The sequence below is a fragment of the Vitis vinifera genome, chromosome 16 (assembly GCF_030704535.1).
Source record: "Vitis vinifera cultivar Pinot Noir 40024 chromosome 16, ASM3070453v1".
Lineage (NCBI taxonomy): Eukaryota > Viridiplantae > Streptophyta > Magnoliopsida > Vitales > Vitaceae > Vitis > Vitis vinifera.
The window spans coordinates 22,485,351-22,506,147 of NC_081820.1; the positions used below are offsets into that span (position 1 = coordinate 22,485,351).

General features: G+C 36.8%; 1 protein-coding gene across 2 annotated transcripts; it reads left to right on the forward strand.

Moving 5' to 3' along the window:
- Positions 1-1,120: 1,120 nt before the first annotated feature.
- Positions 1,121-20,739, forward strand: LOC100267865 (cleavage and polyadenylation specificity factor subunit 2). Of its 2 annotated transcripts, none has more exons than XM_002268555.4 (18): positions 1,121-1,336; positions 2,755-2,923; positions 4,278-4,374; positions 5,442-5,568; positions 5,691-5,806; positions 6,032-6,126; positions 6,213-6,364; positions 6,742-6,799; positions 6,914-7,021; positions 7,607-7,859; positions 9,623-9,807; positions 17,577-17,669; positions 18,918-19,016; positions 19,581-19,712; positions 19,802-19,846; positions 19,968-20,135; positions 20,275-20,349; positions 20,502-20,739. In XM_002268555.4, the coding sequence occupies exons 1-18, from the start codon at positions 1,188-1,190 to the stop codon at positions 20,601-20,603; spliced, it is 2,223 nt and encodes a 740-aa protein (XP_002268591.1). In that variant the 5' UTR covers positions 1,121-1,187; the 3' UTR covers positions 20,604-20,739. The 2 variants fall into 2 exon arrangements, with proteins under 2 accessions (XP_002268591.1, XP_059599296.1); XM_059743313.1 differs by lacking the exon at positions 1,121-1,336 and adding an exon at positions 1,631-1,654.
- Positions 20,740-20,797: the final 58 nt, after the last annotated feature.

The following is a 20,797-nucleotide window of genomic DNA, read 5'->3' on the forward strand; positions in this document are numbered from 1 at the left end:
AATTTAAAATTTATTTACTTAATGGAAAAAATTCAGAAATATAGTTGTATCACTAAAATAAACATAAAGTCATGATTCATAATTTATTACTTAATGGAATTTATTTACCTAGTAAAAAATTTATAGAACTATGACAATATGTAAAAAAATTTTAAAAAATAGCAAATATATTCAAAATGAATTTAAGTTAATGACTTTTTAGTGTTAATTTGATCGATTTTAAATTTCATGACTTTCTAATACTAGTTTAATCGGGTTTTGAGTTTCAAATTATTTTTAAATATTAATAATTTTTTTGCCTTAAGAGTTGTTTGATATGGAATCTACTTGATTAAAAAATTTAGAGAACTTAAAAGAAATTCATAAAAACAAATATAATTCAAAAGAATATCATATTTTAAATTTTTTTATATTAATATTATGTGGTGAAGAGAAAATGAAAGAAGAAAGATATTATGTTCTATTTTATTTTATTTTTGTGATTTTTGTTTTTTGTTTTTCTCATTTATCTATATTTATCTTTTAACTTTTAAAAATTGATGAAAACAATTTCTATTTATTCCCTAAAAATTGTTCTTGATTTTACTTTGTTTTTAAAAACTGTTATTAGTGAAACACAGCTAAACAATATTATAAATTTGTAAAAATAATTTTTTTTTAAAACATAACATTTTTGTTAAATCACAAGACCAAACAAGAAAATTATTATTTAGCAAAAAAAAAAAAAAACTCTCAGAATATATTTTTTCTAACTGAAAATAATAAAAAATTATTTTAACCTAGAAATTTTTAAAAATAAAATATTCATTTTTGGGTATTATTTTAACACCTCATAGAAAATAGTTAACAATATCTCAAATATATTTTTTTTAAAAAAAATTAATATTTGATATTCATTTATACTTTGCATTTACAAAACGACGTCGTATGTTGGCACATTGACAAAGCGTGCCAAACTCCCACATGATATGTCACGTGATTAATTTATTAAAACTTGATTAATTTATTAAAACTGGTGCAGGACTTAATCTAAACCCAGTGGTGGACAAACTAATTCCATGACCAACCACGCGGACATATTGTCAAAACGACGTCGGGAGTTGTGAAACGACGTCGTGTTAGAACTGTTCCTTTCCCTAAAGGCTAAAACCCTGCAAACACAGAGAAGGGAGAGACACAGAGCGGGAATGGGAACTTCGGTACAGGTGACTCCACTGTGTGGGGTTTACAATGAAAACCCACTCTCTTACCTGGTATCTATCGATGGATTCAATTTCTTGGTCGATTGTGGATGGAACGATCACTTCGACCCAAGTTTTCTTCAACCCCTTGCCAGGTTTTGTTCTCTTTCTCTCTATTTCTGAAATGGGCATTGTCTAACCAGTTTAGGAATCGGAAAAATGGATAAGCCCAGAAAATTTCGGTACCCAGTTGCATATATTGCTCTCTCTGTTTGTTTGCTGTCAATACTTTAAAAGAAATTTTGATTCTCAATGTTATAGGTTTTTTGAATTTTCCCCCCCTTAGAAAAACCGTAGGACGTTAAGACTTAATTTTTTTTCTTTCTCTTTACGGGAATTTGTTTAATGGGTTTGATAGGTATGCCTTGCTGGATTGATTTAGTCATGTCAAGTGGCAACTAAAAGAAGGAAATGTATGGTCCTCGTTCCGTTGCTGAGAAAACCTGAGGAAATAAAAGCGGAAGTGAAAATTTGTAGTCTTGTTTCTTATTTTGTTTTGGTTTCCAGCTCTTTTTTGTCCAATTAAACTAATTTGTTTGTGCTTTCAATGGGCATTAGGGTTTTGCAGTGTTTAATCCCTTTAGCAATGTGAAATAGTTGATTTAACAATGAAAACGCTTGATACCCTGTTGTATAATTTCCTTGAATATTTTGGTTGCTGAGAAAGTGGAGAAGAAGAGAAAAGCTGAAGTTCCAAATCTTTTGTTTCTTGTTTGGGTTTGCAGGATTTATAAACTCATCTTTACCATCTCTCTCATCCAAATTCTCTATGATCTCTCTCTATTAATTTGTTTGGGTTCAGATTAGTTTTTATTTAAAAAACATGAATGCTATGTTTGGTTCTCGGAAAGTTTGAGGGAAAATGCGAGGGAAAGAAAATAGAGAGGAAAAGTAAAAGGAAAGAAAAATGGAAGGAAAATAAAAAGTAGATATAAAGTGAATAAATTATCATTATATATTACTTCAAATTTATTTTATTTATTTAACTCTTCTATATAAATATTAAATAATTTAAAAATATATAAGTTTCTTACTAATTTTAATTATATCTGACTTTTCTTCATATTTTCCATAATAAAACCAAACATGCGAAAATTACTTTCCTTAGCACTTTTTTTCTTTCCCCAATACTTTCCGGGAACCAAACATAGCCGAAGTGTATTCTTTACCCTCTATTTGGTTACTAAGAAAGAGGAGGTTATAGAAAAGAGGAGGGTAAATCTAGATCTGATGTTATTGCAGTTATTGTTCCAAAAACTTACAAAACTTAATTCAACTAAGCCAAATAGTTGTATTAAGCTCAGTTGGGCACTAATTTTAGTTTTCTCAAGTTCCAGAGTAAATCATTTATAGTACAAGTAGTTCTCTCTATTATGCTTGATTTCATTTTTATCCATTGGAATTTTTTTATATCAGGATATTGAAAAAGTTAATCATGTCAATGAGATTTCATCCTCTCCATGTTTTTATTCGATGGACTTACTTGGTTGTAAAAGCTTGCTCTGATGTGCAGGGTGGCGTCGACTATAGATGCTGTTTTGCTAGCTCATCCAGATACACTTCATCTTGGTGCTCTACCATATGCCATGAAGCAACTTGGACTTTCTGCTCCTGTTTATTCAACAGAGCCTGTGTATAGATTAGGCCTCTTGACTATGTATGATCAATATCTCTCACGAAAGGTGAAACTTCATCCTTGGATTTTGGGCTTTACAATGGATAGATGTCAAATGTAACAACATCATACAATGGATAGATATCAAATGTAACAACATCAGTAAAAAAGAGGCTTACACTATTACTAATTATTGGGTTCAACTGCATCACAATTTCTTATCTTATCTCTTTTTTTCCTTGTTTTTTTTTTTTTCTGAGGATAAGCAAAGAAAAATATTAAAGAGGTCCTAACAAAATGTTGGTGCTACCCAAGTACAGGAAGTATACAGCAGCACAAAAAGACTGACAATTCTACGTTGAGTCCATCGAAGACTTGGCTTGAATTTGAGTATCTCATCATAAATCTGCTTGAAACCTGATTGTATATGTCCATACAATCTTAAATATGTATGAAACCTAATACACACACACACACACACACACACACATACATGTATATATCCCAAACCAATTCTGATCAGAACAGGGTGGTTACCTAATTAAATTGATTAAATGAGTAGTTTTATATATAATAATGAATCATACAAGTATATATAATATAAATCATTAAAACAGAAAAAAAATAAAATTGTGGACTGTGCCTAAAACTGAACATGAGTCAGTGATTACAAGTCTGAACTTGATCAGGAAAATTCTAAGCTGTTGATTGATGGGAGAAAGCAGGTGATTTGATTAACTTCGCAGTTGGTACCCTGACTTCTATAGGACACTAGCCTGTACAGTGCTAATCACAGTTTCTCCAGTGTTGACATTTCCTATTTGCTTTAGTTGCTTGTTTTCTTTTATGACATCTTTTTAGTTTCCATTTATCTTCTCAAGTGAACCCCCTCTTTCCTGCCCAACAGTGATCTGGTAGCTCAGTTAGCTGGCCAGGTTTGGGCATTGTGTTTATCGCCTTTGGTCCAAGTATCATAGGACTGTTGAAATATCAGGCTGGACCATTTATAGAAATTCATGCTCTTCATCAGTTCAATTTTGGCTTTCTTGGTGTTACCCATCAAAAAAAAAAAATGCTGGCCTTTTGTTCTTACATGATTACTGAGTTTAATCTGGAATATTCATATAAATCCTTATATTCTTCATTCAAATTAGTATTAAATTATCTGGTTTATTAAATTTTTATGTTAGGGTTGGAATTGAGATCGATTGTAGGCCTCCACGGGTGGGATTGTCTTAGGCTGAAACTATTAGGTTCTAGCTGTTTGAACACAGATTCTGTCAACTCATAGATCTAGAGTGGATGAAACCTATCCCCATGTTGATTCTCTTGCATTTTTATGTCACTAATTTGTTACAGGTTTCTGCTTTGTGTACAGACAAGTTATGTTGACATCTCTAACTGCTACTCTCCCTTCACAGCAAGTTTCAGACTTTGATTTGTTTACCCTGGATGATATTGATTCTGCTTTCCAAAACGTGACCAGATTAACATACTCTCAAAATTATCATCTATTTGGTAAGGATTTTGTTCAGATCTTTTGTTTTTGTTAATATTAATTAAACGTTGCATTTCAGCCCTCAATTTGCATGGGGATGGGGGTATCTCAGTGTGCCAACTGTTTGAGCCTTTATATAATGCATGATGTGTATAAAGAGATTAGGGTTATGGGCCCAATGATCTAGCTGATCAATGATGTTTCATCAAACTGGGATTTGATTGGTTTTAGTGCAAAAGGTTCAAGGTCCTCATAAATGCCAAAAATTTTGTTTTGGGTTCAAATCATATCAAAAAGCTATTCATGTGACACATGTCAACAACTAAAAAAGAGATCTCACTGAAATATTTTAAATTCAAATGTAGACTGTATTTAAATTCATTTTGAATTCAAAATTCAAGTGGTAGAAGGCATGTCAAGTATCCAATTTTCCACATAAATAGGACTCCCCTCCATTTCAAGGGGAGGGAAATCTAGAGAGATTCAATAAGAATTAGAAGCTGTAATGCTCAAAGAAATTGCTAGAAATCTTCACAAGTTTGCAGGAGGAAATCAAAGCACTAGCACAAGTGCCATTCCTTCACTTTTTTAAGGCTGATGACCAAACTCTCCATAGCTGCTTAATCAAGATCAAACCTTTTTGGCCTCCTCATGCTTTGATTCAAGAACAAGTGTCTGCCACCTTTGAATCAAGATTAGGGGGTAGAATCGGAGGTGTTACATTATTTGTTGTAAAGAATACTTCAGAGGATTATACCTACATTTTTTGGAAGTAATATAAATTGATTTTGTATTGTCCTTTCTTGTCCACATGATTTTGGATCTAAGAAATTTGTGTTTACAATACTTTCATTCAATTTGCCTTCCACTCAATCTTAAGCTCAGTTGGTTTGAGTCCACCTGATTGACACTCTACACAAAGGGTCATGATGATCAGTTGGTACATCATGTGGACCATTTTTAAAACATGGGTGGGTCCAATGTTAAATAGAAGTTTTTTGACAGGCAAAAAAAGCCCCTTTAAGTATGATTTTCCTTATTCTTTGTTGCTTGTTTTGGTTTATTTGGCCTTGTAATTCAATGTTAGGCAAAGGAGAAGGAATTGTTATTGCTCCTCATGTTGCTGGGCATCTCTTGGGAGGTACTGTCTGGAAGATAACAAAAGATGGGGAAGATGTCATATATGCTGTTGACTTTAACCATCGCAAAGAAAGGTGAGCCTTAATTTGCTAGTTGCAACTACCTGCAGTGGACTTTTAGACTTCTTTTATGCATAAAATTTACATTCATGTAAGTAAGCAAGAATAAGCATACTTAGTATTGCGGTTTATTTCAGGCTTTTGAATGGAACTGTTTTAGAATCTTTTGTTCGGCCTGCTGTTTTAATAACAGATGCCTATAATGCTTTGAACAATCAGCCTTCTAGACGCCAAAGGGACCAAGAATTCCTAGGTACTATGCTTTCTTTTTTCGATTGATTAGTGTGTGCTTATAATATAATCTATGTTTCTGTTTTCTGTTTACAGCTTTTGTTTTATTTTATTCTTTCGTTATCCCTTGCAACCAAAAAGAAAAAAATGTATGTGCTTTTTTCATTCACTTCACCATATATATTTGCAGACTCTGCAGTTATTAATCTTGGTTTTTTTCCCTTCTGCTATCTTCTGGCTTTTTTAGATGTTATACTGAAGACTCTAAGAGGGGATGGAAATGTATTGCTACCTGTTGATACTGCTGGCCGAGTGTTGGAACTTATGCTAATATTGGAACAGGTCTTTTGTTAAATTCATGGTGTTATTTTCCTATTTTTCACTATTATTCAATGATTCTGAATCTTGGGTTTTTGTAAAAATTGCAGTACTGGACACAGCATCATTTGAACTATCCCATCTTCTTTCTGACTTATGTTGCATCAAGCACAATCGACTATGTGAAGAGTTTCCTTGAGTGGATGAGTGATTCAATAGCCAAGTCTTTTGAACACACACGTGACAATGCCTTTCTTTTGAAGTAAGTGGCTTCTCTTCTCCTTTTTCTATATATATATATATATATACTTATTTATTTATTTTTTTTGGTTTTGGGGGTGGGGGTTGTGAACATTCTATATGCAAATATATTTTTATGTTCCTGGGCTCCTTCATATTGCTTGTCCTTGCATTGTGTGTATGTGCACCTGTGTTGTGTGTATATGCACCTGTGTTATGTGTATGTGCACTTGCATTATGTGTATGCACACTCTAAATAGAAGTATCATGGTGATTTGTGCCACTTAACTCTGGTAAAAAAAAGGTAAAAAAAAAAATTGTCACTTAAACCATTTTTCATGTAAATTTATGTCTATAAGAGAGCAGTTGTTTACTAGGCATTTATACCAAAAATTGCAGACATGTCACACTTTTGATCAGCAAGAGTGAACTTGAGAAAGTTCCTGACGGTCCTAAGGTTAGATTACCTAATTACTTCAAAGAGTAGATTATCTTTTATAGTTTGATGTTTTCTTCTTTTTTTTTTTTCTTTTTGGTTTTTTGATGAAATTGACTAATATGCTACCACTAGATTGTTCTAGCATCCATGGCCAGTTTGGAAGCGGGGTTCTCTCATGATATATTTGTTGAGTGGGCAACTGATGCAAAAAATCTTGTGCTGTTTAGCGAAAGAGGCCAGGTATATTTCTAGATTGCATGCCATTAGTCCACCTAAAGTATTTCTAAATATATTCTTTCTTCTTAGTTCTGATGCTGAGGATGTGAGTAGTGAAAATTGTTGATCCTTTAAGTGAATATCATGGTTGGTCTGGTGGTTATGACTTGATGCATTATTTTTTCTGCTGGAAGTCTTGAGGAGTTTCTAGTCTCATTATAAAAGCAGGATAAGTTATTTTTACACAGGAGCATCTTTTATTTCCTTTTAATTTACATGGTGCTATTGCTTAATTTGGTGTAGTTTCCGCATCAATGTGTCCTTACGTGCCTTTTATTTTGTATTTTTTTTTACAGCTAAATGTTTTTTTTTTTTGTCCCCACTGGGACTTGAACATGAACTTAGAACTTCCCACAACCCCAACCCAAACCCTTAGCCTTTGAGCCAGGCTTTCAATGCTTCTTTTATTATGTATTATCCTCATCAATGTTGGCCTTACTGATCATGTATGTCTGTCAGTATAATTCAGTATAATTCATACTTAGGTTGCCATTATATATTTCATATTCCAAAATATGTATCTGCTGACACCTTGAAATGAATATCTAGTTTGCCACGTTAGCCCGCATGCTTCAGGCGGATCCACCTCCTAAAGCTGTTAAAGTCACCATGTCCAAGAGGGTTCCTTTGGTTGGGGAGGAGTTAGCTGCTTATGAAGAAGAGCAGGAACGGATAAAAAAGGAGGAAGCTCTAAAAGCTAGTCTTAGCAAAGAGGACGAAATGAAAGCATCTCGTGGATCTGATAACAAATTGGGTGATCCAATGGTCATTGACACTACCACTCCTCCTGCTTCATCAGACGGTATTCTTCAATTCTGAATAACAATTGGAACTTGTCTACTGTAATTTCTTTCTGGAAACTGATATTTCAAAGGATGTTATAAGCAGCCAAGAAAACTCCCTGTGGAAGCAGCAGGCTCCTTTTCAAGATGAATCACTAAAATTTTTTCTTTGGATGCTGAAAATCCTTGAAAGCTCCTCCTTTTAACCTAAATTGTTCATCTGCATTTAGCAAATCTTCACCAAAAGAGTTAGTCCTTGGAAATAATATTACTTTTATTTTAAATGTACTCAAATTATTATATATAAGATAAAACTTTGAAGCTGAAGCTTTAATAGAATTGGCATAAATTTCATGTCCTTTTGATTTGATCTGGGTTGTAGTAACATTCACAGAAATTAATACAAATTCTTTTGATTTATCAATTGAGCATTATTAACCTTAAATCACTTTGAAAAATAAGAGGTTGGTTTCTCAGCATAGAACCCAATATTCAAAACATACCGTATTTTTATCTAGTCATGCACAAGATTAAAAAAAAACATGGCATTTTTGTGTACTTCCTTTTTCTCTTTTTTGTTTTTAGTACAATTTTCTGCTTCTCATAAAAAAAAGGAGTTAAAAACATAGTATTTCCTTCTACATTTGAAACTTGTTGATGGACCTGAAACTTGTTTAGAGTTACTTAGAACAACAAAACATGGTATTGTTCTTCTGTACTTCAAACTTGTTGCCACACCTGGGTTCAATACCTCAGCTTAGGAACCCAATTTTAGTGGAGTGAATGCCGACTAATTAAGTAGGAGGTTTCAGGTGTGCACAAGGGTTTGGTAATGATTTCTTTTTAGAGAGATTGATCCGTTAGCATCAATCAGGTTTTGAATATTGCAGAGGAGTGTGATTTTAGTTGCTGATAGCATTGTCAGGTCCTTGGTGGAGCTTCAGGTATTGATTGGCTCTGGAAATTACTAGGAGGCAATTTGACCTCACTTTATCTCGTGTCTTCAGGTCCCCATGTTAAGCAGTTTCTGCAATACAAAATACACTCTTCTCATCCTTCGTTGTACTCTTTCCGTATTGATAAATTTTTATTCCCCATTTAAAGAAGTGTATGTTTGTGTTATTGTGTGTAGTCATGCACCAGTTGAAATATCTACCACCCCCTATCTTGAGATGTTTTTATACAATATTTATCATAATATTTCAACCACAAACCCAAGGCAGAGGCCGTTTTCATTCTATCTTCCTCGGAGACAGGTAGACTCATCAATGGACCCTCTATCCTCTCTTTTCCCATCTAATTTTTTTATGTTCGTTATAGGATAACAAGATGATTATAAATCCTTTATTTTTTCAATCCAATTGCTTTCCCTTGTTCCATTGCTACCATGGGCTTTACACAATCAATCGGATCATATAGATATCCCTTCAACGCAACATAGGTCATTGGAAGGATCTTGGAGACCATCAAAGCATGAAAGTCAGGTTGTATTGAAGAACACATGTTTTGGAGTAGCTTGAATGGTTGGTGGATTTTGTACAGTTTCAGAAGAAAAGAATTTCATCTCACTAAAATATTATGTACTAATTAGTAGGGATGTAATTCCTCTTTCCACTAAGGTCCACTTATGTACACAATTAGATATCCTGTATATACTGTGGATAAAGCTCAAATGCTTGATGAACTTTTACATTTTTGAAAGGAAAATCTTATGTATTAAATGCATCTCAGACCATAGATTACTGATAACCCCATATTCCTTGTATCTAACTGTGCCTTGCAGTGGCTGTCCCGCATGTTGGTGGGCACCGTGACATATTAATTGATGGGTTTGTTCCACCTTCTACTAGTGTTGCTCCAATGTTTCCATTTTATGAGAACTCCTCTGAGTGGGATGACTTTGGTGAAGTTATCAATCCAGAGGATTATGTAATCAAGGATGAAGACATGGACCAAGCAACCATGCAGGTAAGTTTTTATTACTGAACAGTTACCTCTCTGTTGCAGTATCTATGAAGTCTTGATCAGCTAGCTTTTCTGTTATCAGTTTTATGCTCTCTCTCTTCCCCCCTCCATTTTCCCTTTTTCTTTCCTTCCTCTCTCTTTTTATTTTTTACTTATTTTATTTTTTATTTTGTGTCATTTGGTACATGAAAATGCACCCTGGTTTAGAGAGGAAAGGTACCTTATATATGAAACATTGTAATGTTAAAAGTATCCTGTTTTAAAATGATTGTCATGGTACATGATATTTTGATTTTACAGTGATTTCAAGATGGGTGCCCCCTCCAAAACTTGGCTATCCAAGTTGGTGACCTTAACTTTTTATTATTCTAATATTAAATAGTCTTACATATAGAACATTATGCTATTGTCAAATTATCTAAGCTAGGCCTTCGGGGAGGAGTTTTCTACATTTAACAAATTAAGAAAATAATATATTGAGGAAACCTACCAATAAGAAAGAAAATAATATTTTGTGGAAAAATACAAATTGAACTGTTGATTCCACTGTTCCTTCCAGTTGATTTCTGAGTATGTAGGAGGCTGCTATATAAAAGCAAAGGACTTTCTGTTAAATTTATATTCGTAGCCATTAGCTAACTTCAAGATGTCTATGCAACATTATATTCAAGGAAGCATATTCAACTTTTGGCATCTGAAATTCTGAACTAGCTAAACTGGAGGAGGCTATCTCCCAGTTGAGCCAGTCTGATATAGAATCTCGACTGCTTTCTTAGAAGTGGTAAGATAAGAAAGGGCAAAGGTTTATGGGAGCTATTGTTTGCTCTTTTTGGCGTTACTTGGGTCCTTCCTTTTTCGGTTAGAGATACCCTTTTTGGATGGTGTGGCTTTAACATGAGCAAGAAGCGTAGAAAGGTGTGGAAGACAGCCCCTTTGTGTATTTTTTGGGCCGTTTGGAAGAAAAAAAATAGGATTGCTTTTGATAATAAGGAGCTTTCGATTCATAGGTTGAAAAATTCTTTCGTATGTAATCTTTGGTTGTGGACTAAGTCGGTTGTAAATGAAGGTCCTCTTCCTTTACTCAGTTTTTTTGATTGGCTAGGTGCTAGTTGAGGGTTGGTTTTGTATCCCCTCTTCTTTTTTGTGCCTTTTGGCGCCTCTTGTATACCCCCTGTATGCTTTTGGGTTAGCCTCAAGGTGCCTTTTTCTAATATATTTCTTTTCTGTGTGTTTGCCTATCAAAAAAAAAAAAGGGCAAAGGTTTGAATACAAATGAAGGTCAAATTGGACATGGACAGAAATTTTCCTTTTGAATAGAAACAAACAGCATTTATCTTAAAAGATAAATACAGGAAGGATGTACAAAAACAGGTCTTTCAAATGAAAACAAAGGTACAAAGAATAGAAACTGAAGAATTTCTGAACTCCTTTTTTGATCTTTTATCGGTACACACCATACACATATATATACACAAATGACTGAATAAGAAAAAATCAATCTAGCTTAATTCTCTCCTAAAATTAGGAAACTAAATCATAAGGAAATATCCTAAATGATCTCTCCTTTTTTATTCCTAAATTAAAGTCCTAACTTTGACATTATTTCAACACTCCCCCTCAAGCTGGAGAATATATATCATATAATCCCAGCTTGCAAGTTAAGTCTTCGAAGTTAGGCCTAGGTAAAGCTTTGGTGAGGATGTCTGCGGTTTGGTGCTTGGTAGGAACATGGTTCAATTTGACCGTCTCACTAGTCACCTTCTCTGTGATAAAGTGTCTGTCAATCTCAACATGCTTGGTCCTGTCATGATGCATAGGGTTCTTTGCTATGCTTATAGCTGCCTGATTATCACACATCATCAGAATTGGAGATGAACTCGTTTGTCCCAGTTCACTAAGAACCCTTTTTATCCAAATCCCTTCACAGATTCCCTGTGCAAGAGCTCTGTACTCAGCTTCTGCACTACTTCTGGCTACAACTGATTGCTTCTTACTCCTCCAGGTAACAAGATTTCCCCAGACAAAAGAACAATATCCGGAAGTGGACCGCCTGTCAATGATGTTTCCTGCCCAATCCGCATCTGAGTATACTTCAGTGTCACGGTTCTCTGTCTTTCTGAAGAATAGGCCTTTCCCTGGTGTCATTTTTAAATATCTAAGAATCCTGTAGACTGCTTCCATGTGTTCCTCAGTGGGGCTGTGCATGAATTGACTTACAGCACTCACTACAAAGCCAATATCTGGCCGAGTGTGTGAGAGATAAATCAAGCGCCCGACAAGCCGCTGATATCTCCCCCTGTCTACCGGTGTACTTTCTTTCTCGATACCAAGTTTCTTCTGACTATCCATAGGAGTATCAATTGGTTTGCATCCAAGCATACCGGTCTCCTTAAGAAGATCGAGTATGTATTTTCTTTGAGAGACTACGATTCCCTTCCTTGATCTAGCCACTTCCATACCAAGGAAATATTTCAAATTTCCAAGGTCTTTAACTTCAAACTCTTCTGACAAATACTTCTTCAAATTCTGTAACTCCCCCATATCATTCCCAGATAGAATAATATCATCGACATAGACTATCAATATGGCCAATTTCCCGGCACGAGACTTCTTGACAAATAGAGTATGATCAGCCTGACCTTGTTTGTAGCCCAGCTTCAGGACTGCTTTTGTGAATCTATCAAACCAGGCTCGAGGAGATTGTTTAAGGCCGTACAAGGATTTTTGGAGTTTGCAAACCTGATTCTTTGCCATACTTTCTTCGAAACCAGGTGGTATTTCCATGTAGACTTCCTCTTCTAGGTCCCCATTTAGAAACGCATTTTTTATGTCCAGTTGTTGCAAGCACCAATCTTGATTGACAGCCAATGAGAGAAGGATCCTGATAGTGTTCAGTTTTGCAACAGGAGCAAAAGTCTCCTGATAGTCTATCCCATAGGATTGTGTAAACCCTCTAGCTACCAAACGAGCCTTGAATCTTTCGACTGATCCATCTGCTTTGTATTTTATGGTGAAAATCCACTTGCACCCCACAGGCCTCTTCCCAACCGGCAAATCTGTGATAGTCCACGTCCCATTCTTCTCAAGTGCATCAATCTCATCTTGTACTGCCTTCTTCCATTCTGAAATTTTTAATGCCTCTTGTATTGTGTTGGGAACCTGAGTATCATCAAGAGAAGTAGCAAATGCTCTGTAAGATGATGATAACCCTTCATACGTAACATAATTCCCAATTGGATGATCTGTACATCTCCTAATACCCTTCCTCAATGCAATTGGCAAAGTAGAATCATCAATGCTAGGAATTAACACCTCTCCAGCCCTATCCTCACCTATGTTCTCTTCAGGAAGACTTGAATTGGAGTCAATATATTGGCCACATGTTGACTGTGATCCGTGCTCTAATTCCTGTCTTTTCCTCCTCCTGATGTAAACTTGTAAGTTCTTATTAGCAAGTTGTGGGGCTATAGGTTGAATAGGCATGGGAGACTGGATGGTCACGGGAGAAGGAACATTTGTGTGCTGGGCTGGCTGAACTGATGGCGGCATGGGTGTGGACAACTCAGTGGGCGCGAATTGGGAAGGATTTGGTGACTCTGAGTGAAAAGAAGGTACACCCTCAAGAAAAGACTCCCAAACTTGATGTTCATTCATGCTCTCCCCCTGAACATGAGATTTGGGATAGAAGAAGACATGTTCAAAGAAAGAGACGTCCATGGTGGTGTAAAATCTTTTGTTGGTTGGAGAATAGCATTTGTACCCTTTTTGGGTTGGAGAATACCCTAGAAAAATGCACTTATTTGCTCGAGGAGCAAATTTGCTACGATTTTGAGGATACACATGAACGAATGCCGTGCAACCAAATACTTTGAGTGGTAAATCAGAAGAGGCGGCATGGGTGTGAGGAAACTGTTGTAAGAAAAGTTGACGTGGGGATTGAAAGGTAAGCACTCTGGATGGCATACGGTTAATCAAATAGGTAGCTGTGAGAATAGCTTCCCCCCAGAAATAGTTTGGAACATTAGAGGAAAACATAAGGCACCGGGCAACCTCCAAGAGATGTCTATTCTTGCGTTCAGCCACCCCATTTTGTTGTGGGGTGTCAACGCAAGAACTTATGTGGATAATGCCATGATTTTGAAGATAAGTACTGAGACTACTAGTAAAGTATTCCTTTGCATTATCTGACTTGAGGACTTGTATTTTGGAATTGAATTGATTTTGAACCATAAGATTGAAGGTTTGAAAAATGTGCCCGACCTCTGACTTTTCTTTCATAAGGAAAACCCATGTTAGCCGAGTATGATCATCAACGAATGTCACAAACCATCGAGTGCCAGAAATATTTTTTATCCGGGAGGGACCCCACACATCACTATGTACTAGAGAGAAAACAGTCGAAGGTTTGTATGGGATTTGAGGATATACTGTTCGAGTATGCTTTGCAAACTGACAAATTTCACAGTGATAAGATGCTGGATTTTTATTGATAAATAATTTGGGAAACAATTTTGCAAGGTAAACAAAGCTAGGATGACCAAGGCGATAGTGTAACATTATAATCTCACTATCTTTATTGACCTTAGAATTTGACACAGAATTGAAAGACTCTGAAATACTCTGAGACTGTACGCAACTTGCTTGAGAGACTTGGTTTGAGAATTGGCCACATGAAAGGAGGTAGAGCCCGAAACACAGTTCAGCACTGCCAATCATCTTCCCCGATTTCAAGTCCTGAAAAACACACAAGTTTGGATAGAATTTAGTAACACATTGGAGATCACGAGCCAATTTGCTAATGGACAAAAGATTACAATCCAAGTTTGGAACATGGAGGACAGAGTCAAGATATAAGTCTTTAGTAAGTTTTATAGAACCTGTCCCGGCAATTTTTGACTTTGAACCATCAGCAATATGGACGGATGAATGACCATTACTTGGCTTGTAATTTTGAAGAATGGCAGCATCTCCTGTCATGTGATCAGAAGCACCTGTGTCTACTATCCACGGCCTCATTCCTCCTCGATTAGCAGTGAAGGCTACACCGGTAGTACTGCCACTGCCAACTTGGCTTAATAATTTCTGTAGCATCTCCATCTGCTCTTTGTTGAATGGACTCGGCTCGGGAACAGATTTGCTCTCAGAGTTGGCAGCCACGTGTGCTCTGCCATCTCTGTCAAACCGTGGCTTTGGTTTCCAATCAGCCGGTTTGCCATGAAGCTTCCAGCAAGTCTCCTTATAATGGCCTGGTTTCTTACAATAATCACACCAAGGCCTATCCCGTTTCTGACGATCTCCACCACTACTATTAAATGACCGAGCAGCAAGGGCAGAGGCATCCAATGTTGGGGCAGGTTGCTCTTTTGATCCCATCATCACTTTCTTTCTACTTTCTTCACGCCTAACCTCTGAAAAAGCCTCCCTGAGACTTGACAGGGGTTTAATGCCCATGATTCGGCCTCTAACATCATCCAATTCCCTGTTTAGTCCTAGGAAGAACTTGAACAGTCTCTTTTGTTCCACAATTTGCCTGTATGTTGCTGCATCATCCGAACATTTCCATGAGTGAGTCTCAAATAAGTCAAGTTGCTGCCAATACCTTGTGAGTGTGTTGTAATACTGAGTAACTGACTGCTCTCCTTGGCGGAAGTCATGTAGAGCTGATTCAACCTGAAACAGTTCTGAAGTATTTTCAGAACTTGAGTAAGTTTCTTTGGCTGCATCCCATATGTCCTTTGCAGTCCCAAACAACAAGAAATTTTCGCCTATGTCATTGTTCATGGAATTGATAAGCCATGACATGATCATGCTGTTTTCAATCTTCCACTTCCTGAAACCCGGTTCTGTAGTTTCTGGCATGACTGCTTCTCCAGTGAGGTACTCATCCTTTCCTTTACCGCAAATGAACAGCAACACAGATTGTGACCACTGTAAATAGTTATGGCCATTTAATTTGTGTCCTGTGATGAGAATAGGAGAGGAATCATTGCCACCAAGGTTTGGAATTTCAGATCTGCCCCCTGATTCTGGTGACGTGACGCTGGATACTTGTGATGATGCCATTCCGTATTTTGTCATGGACCGGAAAGGTAGAAGAACACTTCCCAAGACACATGCAGGGACTGGAGTTGAGAAAAAATAGCCGGAGGACGCCGGAAAATCTGATCAGAGGGCCCGCGGAAGCAAAAGAACCCCAAAAGAGGCACGTGCAGGGCTCGGATTGCACAAACAGGTAAGAAGGGTGGCTGGTCGGCGTCAGGCGAGCCTGGAGGAGGAAGCGCGTCGCCGGAAAGTGGCTCACGCGCCCTCACGCGCCGGCGCGTGAGATGTAGTCGCCGGCCAGAAAAACGCGCGTGGGCGGCGCGTGGATGAGTTTCTGGTTCCGGTGCTTTGGGACAAATTGGAGATCTCCTCCAGGCGCTCCTTGCGGTGTAGAAAAAACCGTCGCCGGAAAGTTCGCCGGAAAAGTTGCCGGCGGTGAGTGTTTTCTGACGATGATTCGATTGACCGGAAAGCGTTTTCTCCCTTGGCTCTGAGAACAGGGACTGATGACCGGAATGAGAGAGAGAGAGAGAGAGAGAGAGAGAGATGATCGGATTGAGATATGGCCAGAGAGATTTGGCCGGAATGAGTGATGGCCTGAATAAGAGGTGACCAGAAGGGATTAGGGTTTCAGAAAACTGGCTCTGATACCATGAAGAATTTCTGAACTCCTTTTTTGATCTTTTATCGGTACACACCATACACATATATATACACAAATGACTGAATAAGAAAAAATCAATCTAGCTTAATTCTCTCCTAAAATTAGGAAACTAAATCATAAGGAAATATCCTAAATGATCTCTCCTTTTTTATTCCTAAATTAAAGTCCTAACTTTGACATTATTTCAACAGAAACATAGCACACTTGAGGGGGAAGAAAGTCTCCAACAAAATAGGCCAAACAATTAGCTCCTTGTTTGGTTAATTGATCTGTGACTTGGTTGGCTGAATAGGGAACCCAAGCGAGGAAGCAATCCAGCTCACTGACAGTAGCTATGATTTTGCACATCCAATTTTCAAACTTCCATGTACCTCTTTCGTTTCTCCTTTTTTTTAGGTAAATTTTGCCCCCATTGAGACTTGAACTTGGAACCTCCCACAAACCCTCCCCATCCCTTTACCACTTGAGCCTGGCCTCAAGGGCTTCATGTACCTCTTTCATTATTAATCACCCAAGATATAACAGTAGCTGAGTCACCCACTACAGTTAGGGTGGAAAAGCTTAAAGCTTTAGCCTGTAGCAAACACTCCAACAATGTCAATATCTCTGCCTCAGTAACCAACCCCACTCCTGCCTGCTTAGAACAGACTTGGTACCAGTAGTATAAAAACTTCATTTCTAGTGAATCATTCCGAGATGTCATGTGTTAAATGTAGCTTGAAAGGTGTGACAAATCATTATTTAAGCCAACAATTTGAGCTGAAAATTGCTAATTCTCAAATTTTTACCTTTTTTTTTTCAACAAGAAAATAGGTGAGGTGACATACATTCAAGAAAATTTTCAAACTGATCGTTGAAGTGCCACAATTATGGGTTCTCACTCGTTTTCATTTGTTGTTTGATTTTTATTTGACAGCATTTGATTACTGCTTCTTTTGTTACGTTTCCTGCAATCAGTGTGCCAAAGGATTTTGATTGGATGAACCAACACTATGTATACAGTATACTTATGCTATTGCTTTATAGGTGAATGCTGGACTTATCTTATTGCTCATACTCTGTTTAGGTTGGTGACGATCTGAATGGGAAACTTGATGAAGGCGCAGCTAGTTTGATATTTGATACAACGCCTTCAAAAGTTATATCTAATGAATTGACAGTAAGTCAAACCCTTCTTAGTTGTTTAAAGGCTGTTTCTCCTCAAATCTTTGGTGAAGCTGATATGATACAAAAATGATATTGTGGAACCTAGAAATGGTACTATGGTTAATGGTTGCACAAGGGCTGATGAAATACCATATTATCTTATGAATCATTTTAATTTCAAATGCTTCCCAAATCATGATGCATAAGATTTCACGTAAATATAGGTAAGGTGCAACTATTTCAATTTGACATCACGTCCTTCCGTTTTCGATGTACTACTTCTTCTATAATGGACATACTTATCTGTGTATCCTTTGGTTCTAGATGTAGATAGTCAGATAATGGATGTATAGTAAATTTCCTGGTAATTGTAATGGAAACTGTGGAGTGGTTTCTTCTTCTGGTAGTTGTAATGAAAACTATAAAGTGGTTTCTTTCTTCTTCTTCCAATTGTAATGGAAACTGTGGAGTGGTTTCTTCATCTGGTAATTGTAATGGAAACTATAAAGTGGTTTCTTTCTTCTTCTTCTTCTTTCCACCCACATAGAGTGCCATTGCCTTGTAATTGTAATAGAAATTATAAAATGGTTTCTTCTTCTTCTTCTTTCAATGTAGAAATGGACATATTTATATTTATGGTTTTAGATGTAGATAGTCAGATAATGGACATATTTATGTCATTATCTCATGAATAGCTTTTCTACAAGCTAAAGCAACAGAATCTTGAGAATGAAAAATATTTTTATTTCGATAGCTCTAAATCTTTTTTAACTCAATCTAGCTGTTCCTATATTGAAGTTTGAAATTTGTTATTCTGACCATCTGTTAAAATTTGGCAGTTCAGTTCTTTTTATATTCTAATACTGAATTTGGATCTGGGATCTCATTTTCCTTGATTTTTTTCCAGATCATGAATGGGTAGGTAGGTTTACTCATAATGTACAACTTATTCAAATTCCTCTTCTTTTTTTTTTCTTGATGAGTAAAGCAAAAGAGTATTACAACCTATTCAAATTCTTGATCAACTGGGGGCCAAACTCTTCAATGTAACCCATGCTTTTAAACTGTTCACTATATTGTGGAGTGTCTCTGTCTTTCCTCATATCCTTACATATAGCTAAGCCAGCATTACCAGAGTTACACTAAGAAAAATTGCTTTGTTCCCTTTATGATTTGTGACAATTTAGAGTTGCAATAATGGCAATATTGCCATTATCAGAAGTTGTACTTTACACTGATTGCATTATCCTCTCTATTTCAGGTGCAAGTGAAGTGTATGTTGGTTTACATGGATTTTGAGGGCCGTTCTGATGGCCGCTCAATTAAGTCCATTCTTTCTCATGTGGCTCCACTAAAGCTTGTATGGAAGTTCTTTTGCCATAGTGGATTTTATTTAATGTGATTCTCTCTTATTGTCCAACTTTGTTAGCTATAGCACTGAGAAAATGCCAGTTATACCATCACTCTTCTGTCATCATTTTCACCACCTTTCTAGATGAAAGGTGGTGATTTGGTGCCAAAAAGACTTTTTCATTTGCTAAACATTGACCACTTTTTATCACATCTAATCACCACCACCAGTCATATAAGTGGGTGGTAAAAATGATGGTTAAAGTATAGTACTAGTACCACTGTCCATAGCTGCTGATATGGTATTCCTCGTATAATGGCTTCTCTCTGTTATACATGAGTGTGACACCCTCCTTATCGTTCCATGTGTTGTCGCTTTCATGAAACTTTATTTGGCTATACTAATTATTTGACTCAAGCACATGATGGGATCTTCAAGTTAGTTTCCATGCTAGCACAACAGCAATTGCCAAGAAAATACAAAAATATCTGAAAGTTCACTATCTGTGTTCAGAACTGAGCCTGAAGAATTGCACACAACTTATGGTACTTCTTTTTTTTTCCTTCCTTGGAGGTTTTGGTGCATGGATCAGCAGAGGCGACCGAGCATTTGAAGCAACACTGCTTGAAACATGTTTGTCCCCATGTTTATGCTCCCCAAATTGGAGAAACAATTGACGTCACCTCAGATTTATGCGCTTACAAGGTATGCCTCAAAGCAAACTTGATGCTTTTGTAAATTTCTCATTTTTCTTCTGAATGGAGATTTACATTTTCCCCTTGCATGCAAAATAGGTCCAACTCTCTGAGAAGCTGATGAGCAATGTGCTATTTAAGAAGGTAGACACATGACAATAGATCTACATTTAATGGATGTGAACAATAATATGGTATTTGTCTTTTTACGTCCCTCTCTGCTTCTCTTTCTGATGTGAACGATGGTAAATCATCATGATTACAGCTTGGAGACTATGAAGTAGCTTGGGTTGATGCAGAAGTCGGGAAGACGGAGAGCGGCTCACTGTCTTTGCTTCCTCTCTCAACCCCACCTCCATCACACGACACAGTCTTTGTTGGCGACATAAAAATGGCAGATTTCAAGCAGTTTCTGGCAAGCAAGGGCATCCAGGTACTCTCCTTTCAACAACTTCCTACACAGAAATTTCTTGAATCTTGTTTTCAGTACAAGTGCATAAGCCCATAATAATATTGACTAAACATCAAAATCCTTGATACCCAAACACCCATTGCCATGATACTCTTTCCAGGTCGAGTTCTCTGGTGGGGCATTGCGGTGTGGCGAGTATGTGACCTTGCGCAAGGTTGGTGATGCAAGCCAGAAGGTGAGTAACTTATAAGAAAACCTGATTGTTGCAATAGGTTCAAAATCCCTCTTACTGACTGGAATCAAAGATTTACTAGATCTGTTCCATCCAAATTCTTGAAAGCCCATTTAGCAGAAATCAAGACTGATTAAAAGGGCTGATTTATGTAGGGTGGTGGTGCCATAATTCAGCAAATTGTGATGGAAGGGCCCCTGTGTGACGAATATTATAAGATCAGGGAGTACTTGTATTCACAATATTACTTGCTTTGAGCTGAGAATAAGAGACTTGTAACGGGTTTAATGCAGGCCTCATCACCTCAATTGTATCATTTTTGCCACACTATTGAGTTCTGTAACTGTACTAGACTTCTATCATATACATGATATTGGAATTTTTAAGAGACAAGCACTGCCCCTTAAGTGAGGTATTCACAATATCTCAGTTTTTTTTTTTTTTCGAACAG

Excerpts from the sequence above, each read along its gene's own strand:
- LOC100267865 (XM_002268555.4), top strand. The coding sequence starts at position 1,188 with ATGGGAACTTCGGTACAGGTGACTCCACTGTGTGGGGTTTACAATGAA. Across the intron at positions 20,136-20,274 it reads TGGCAAGCAAGGGCATCCAG|GTCGAGTTCTCTGGTGGGGC; the intron begins GTACTCTCCTTT and ends TACTCTTTCCAG. Across the intron at positions 20,350-20,501 it reads TTGGTGATGCAAGCCAGAAG|GGTGGTGGTGCCATAATTCA; the intron begins GTGAGTAACTTA and ends TGATTTATGTAG.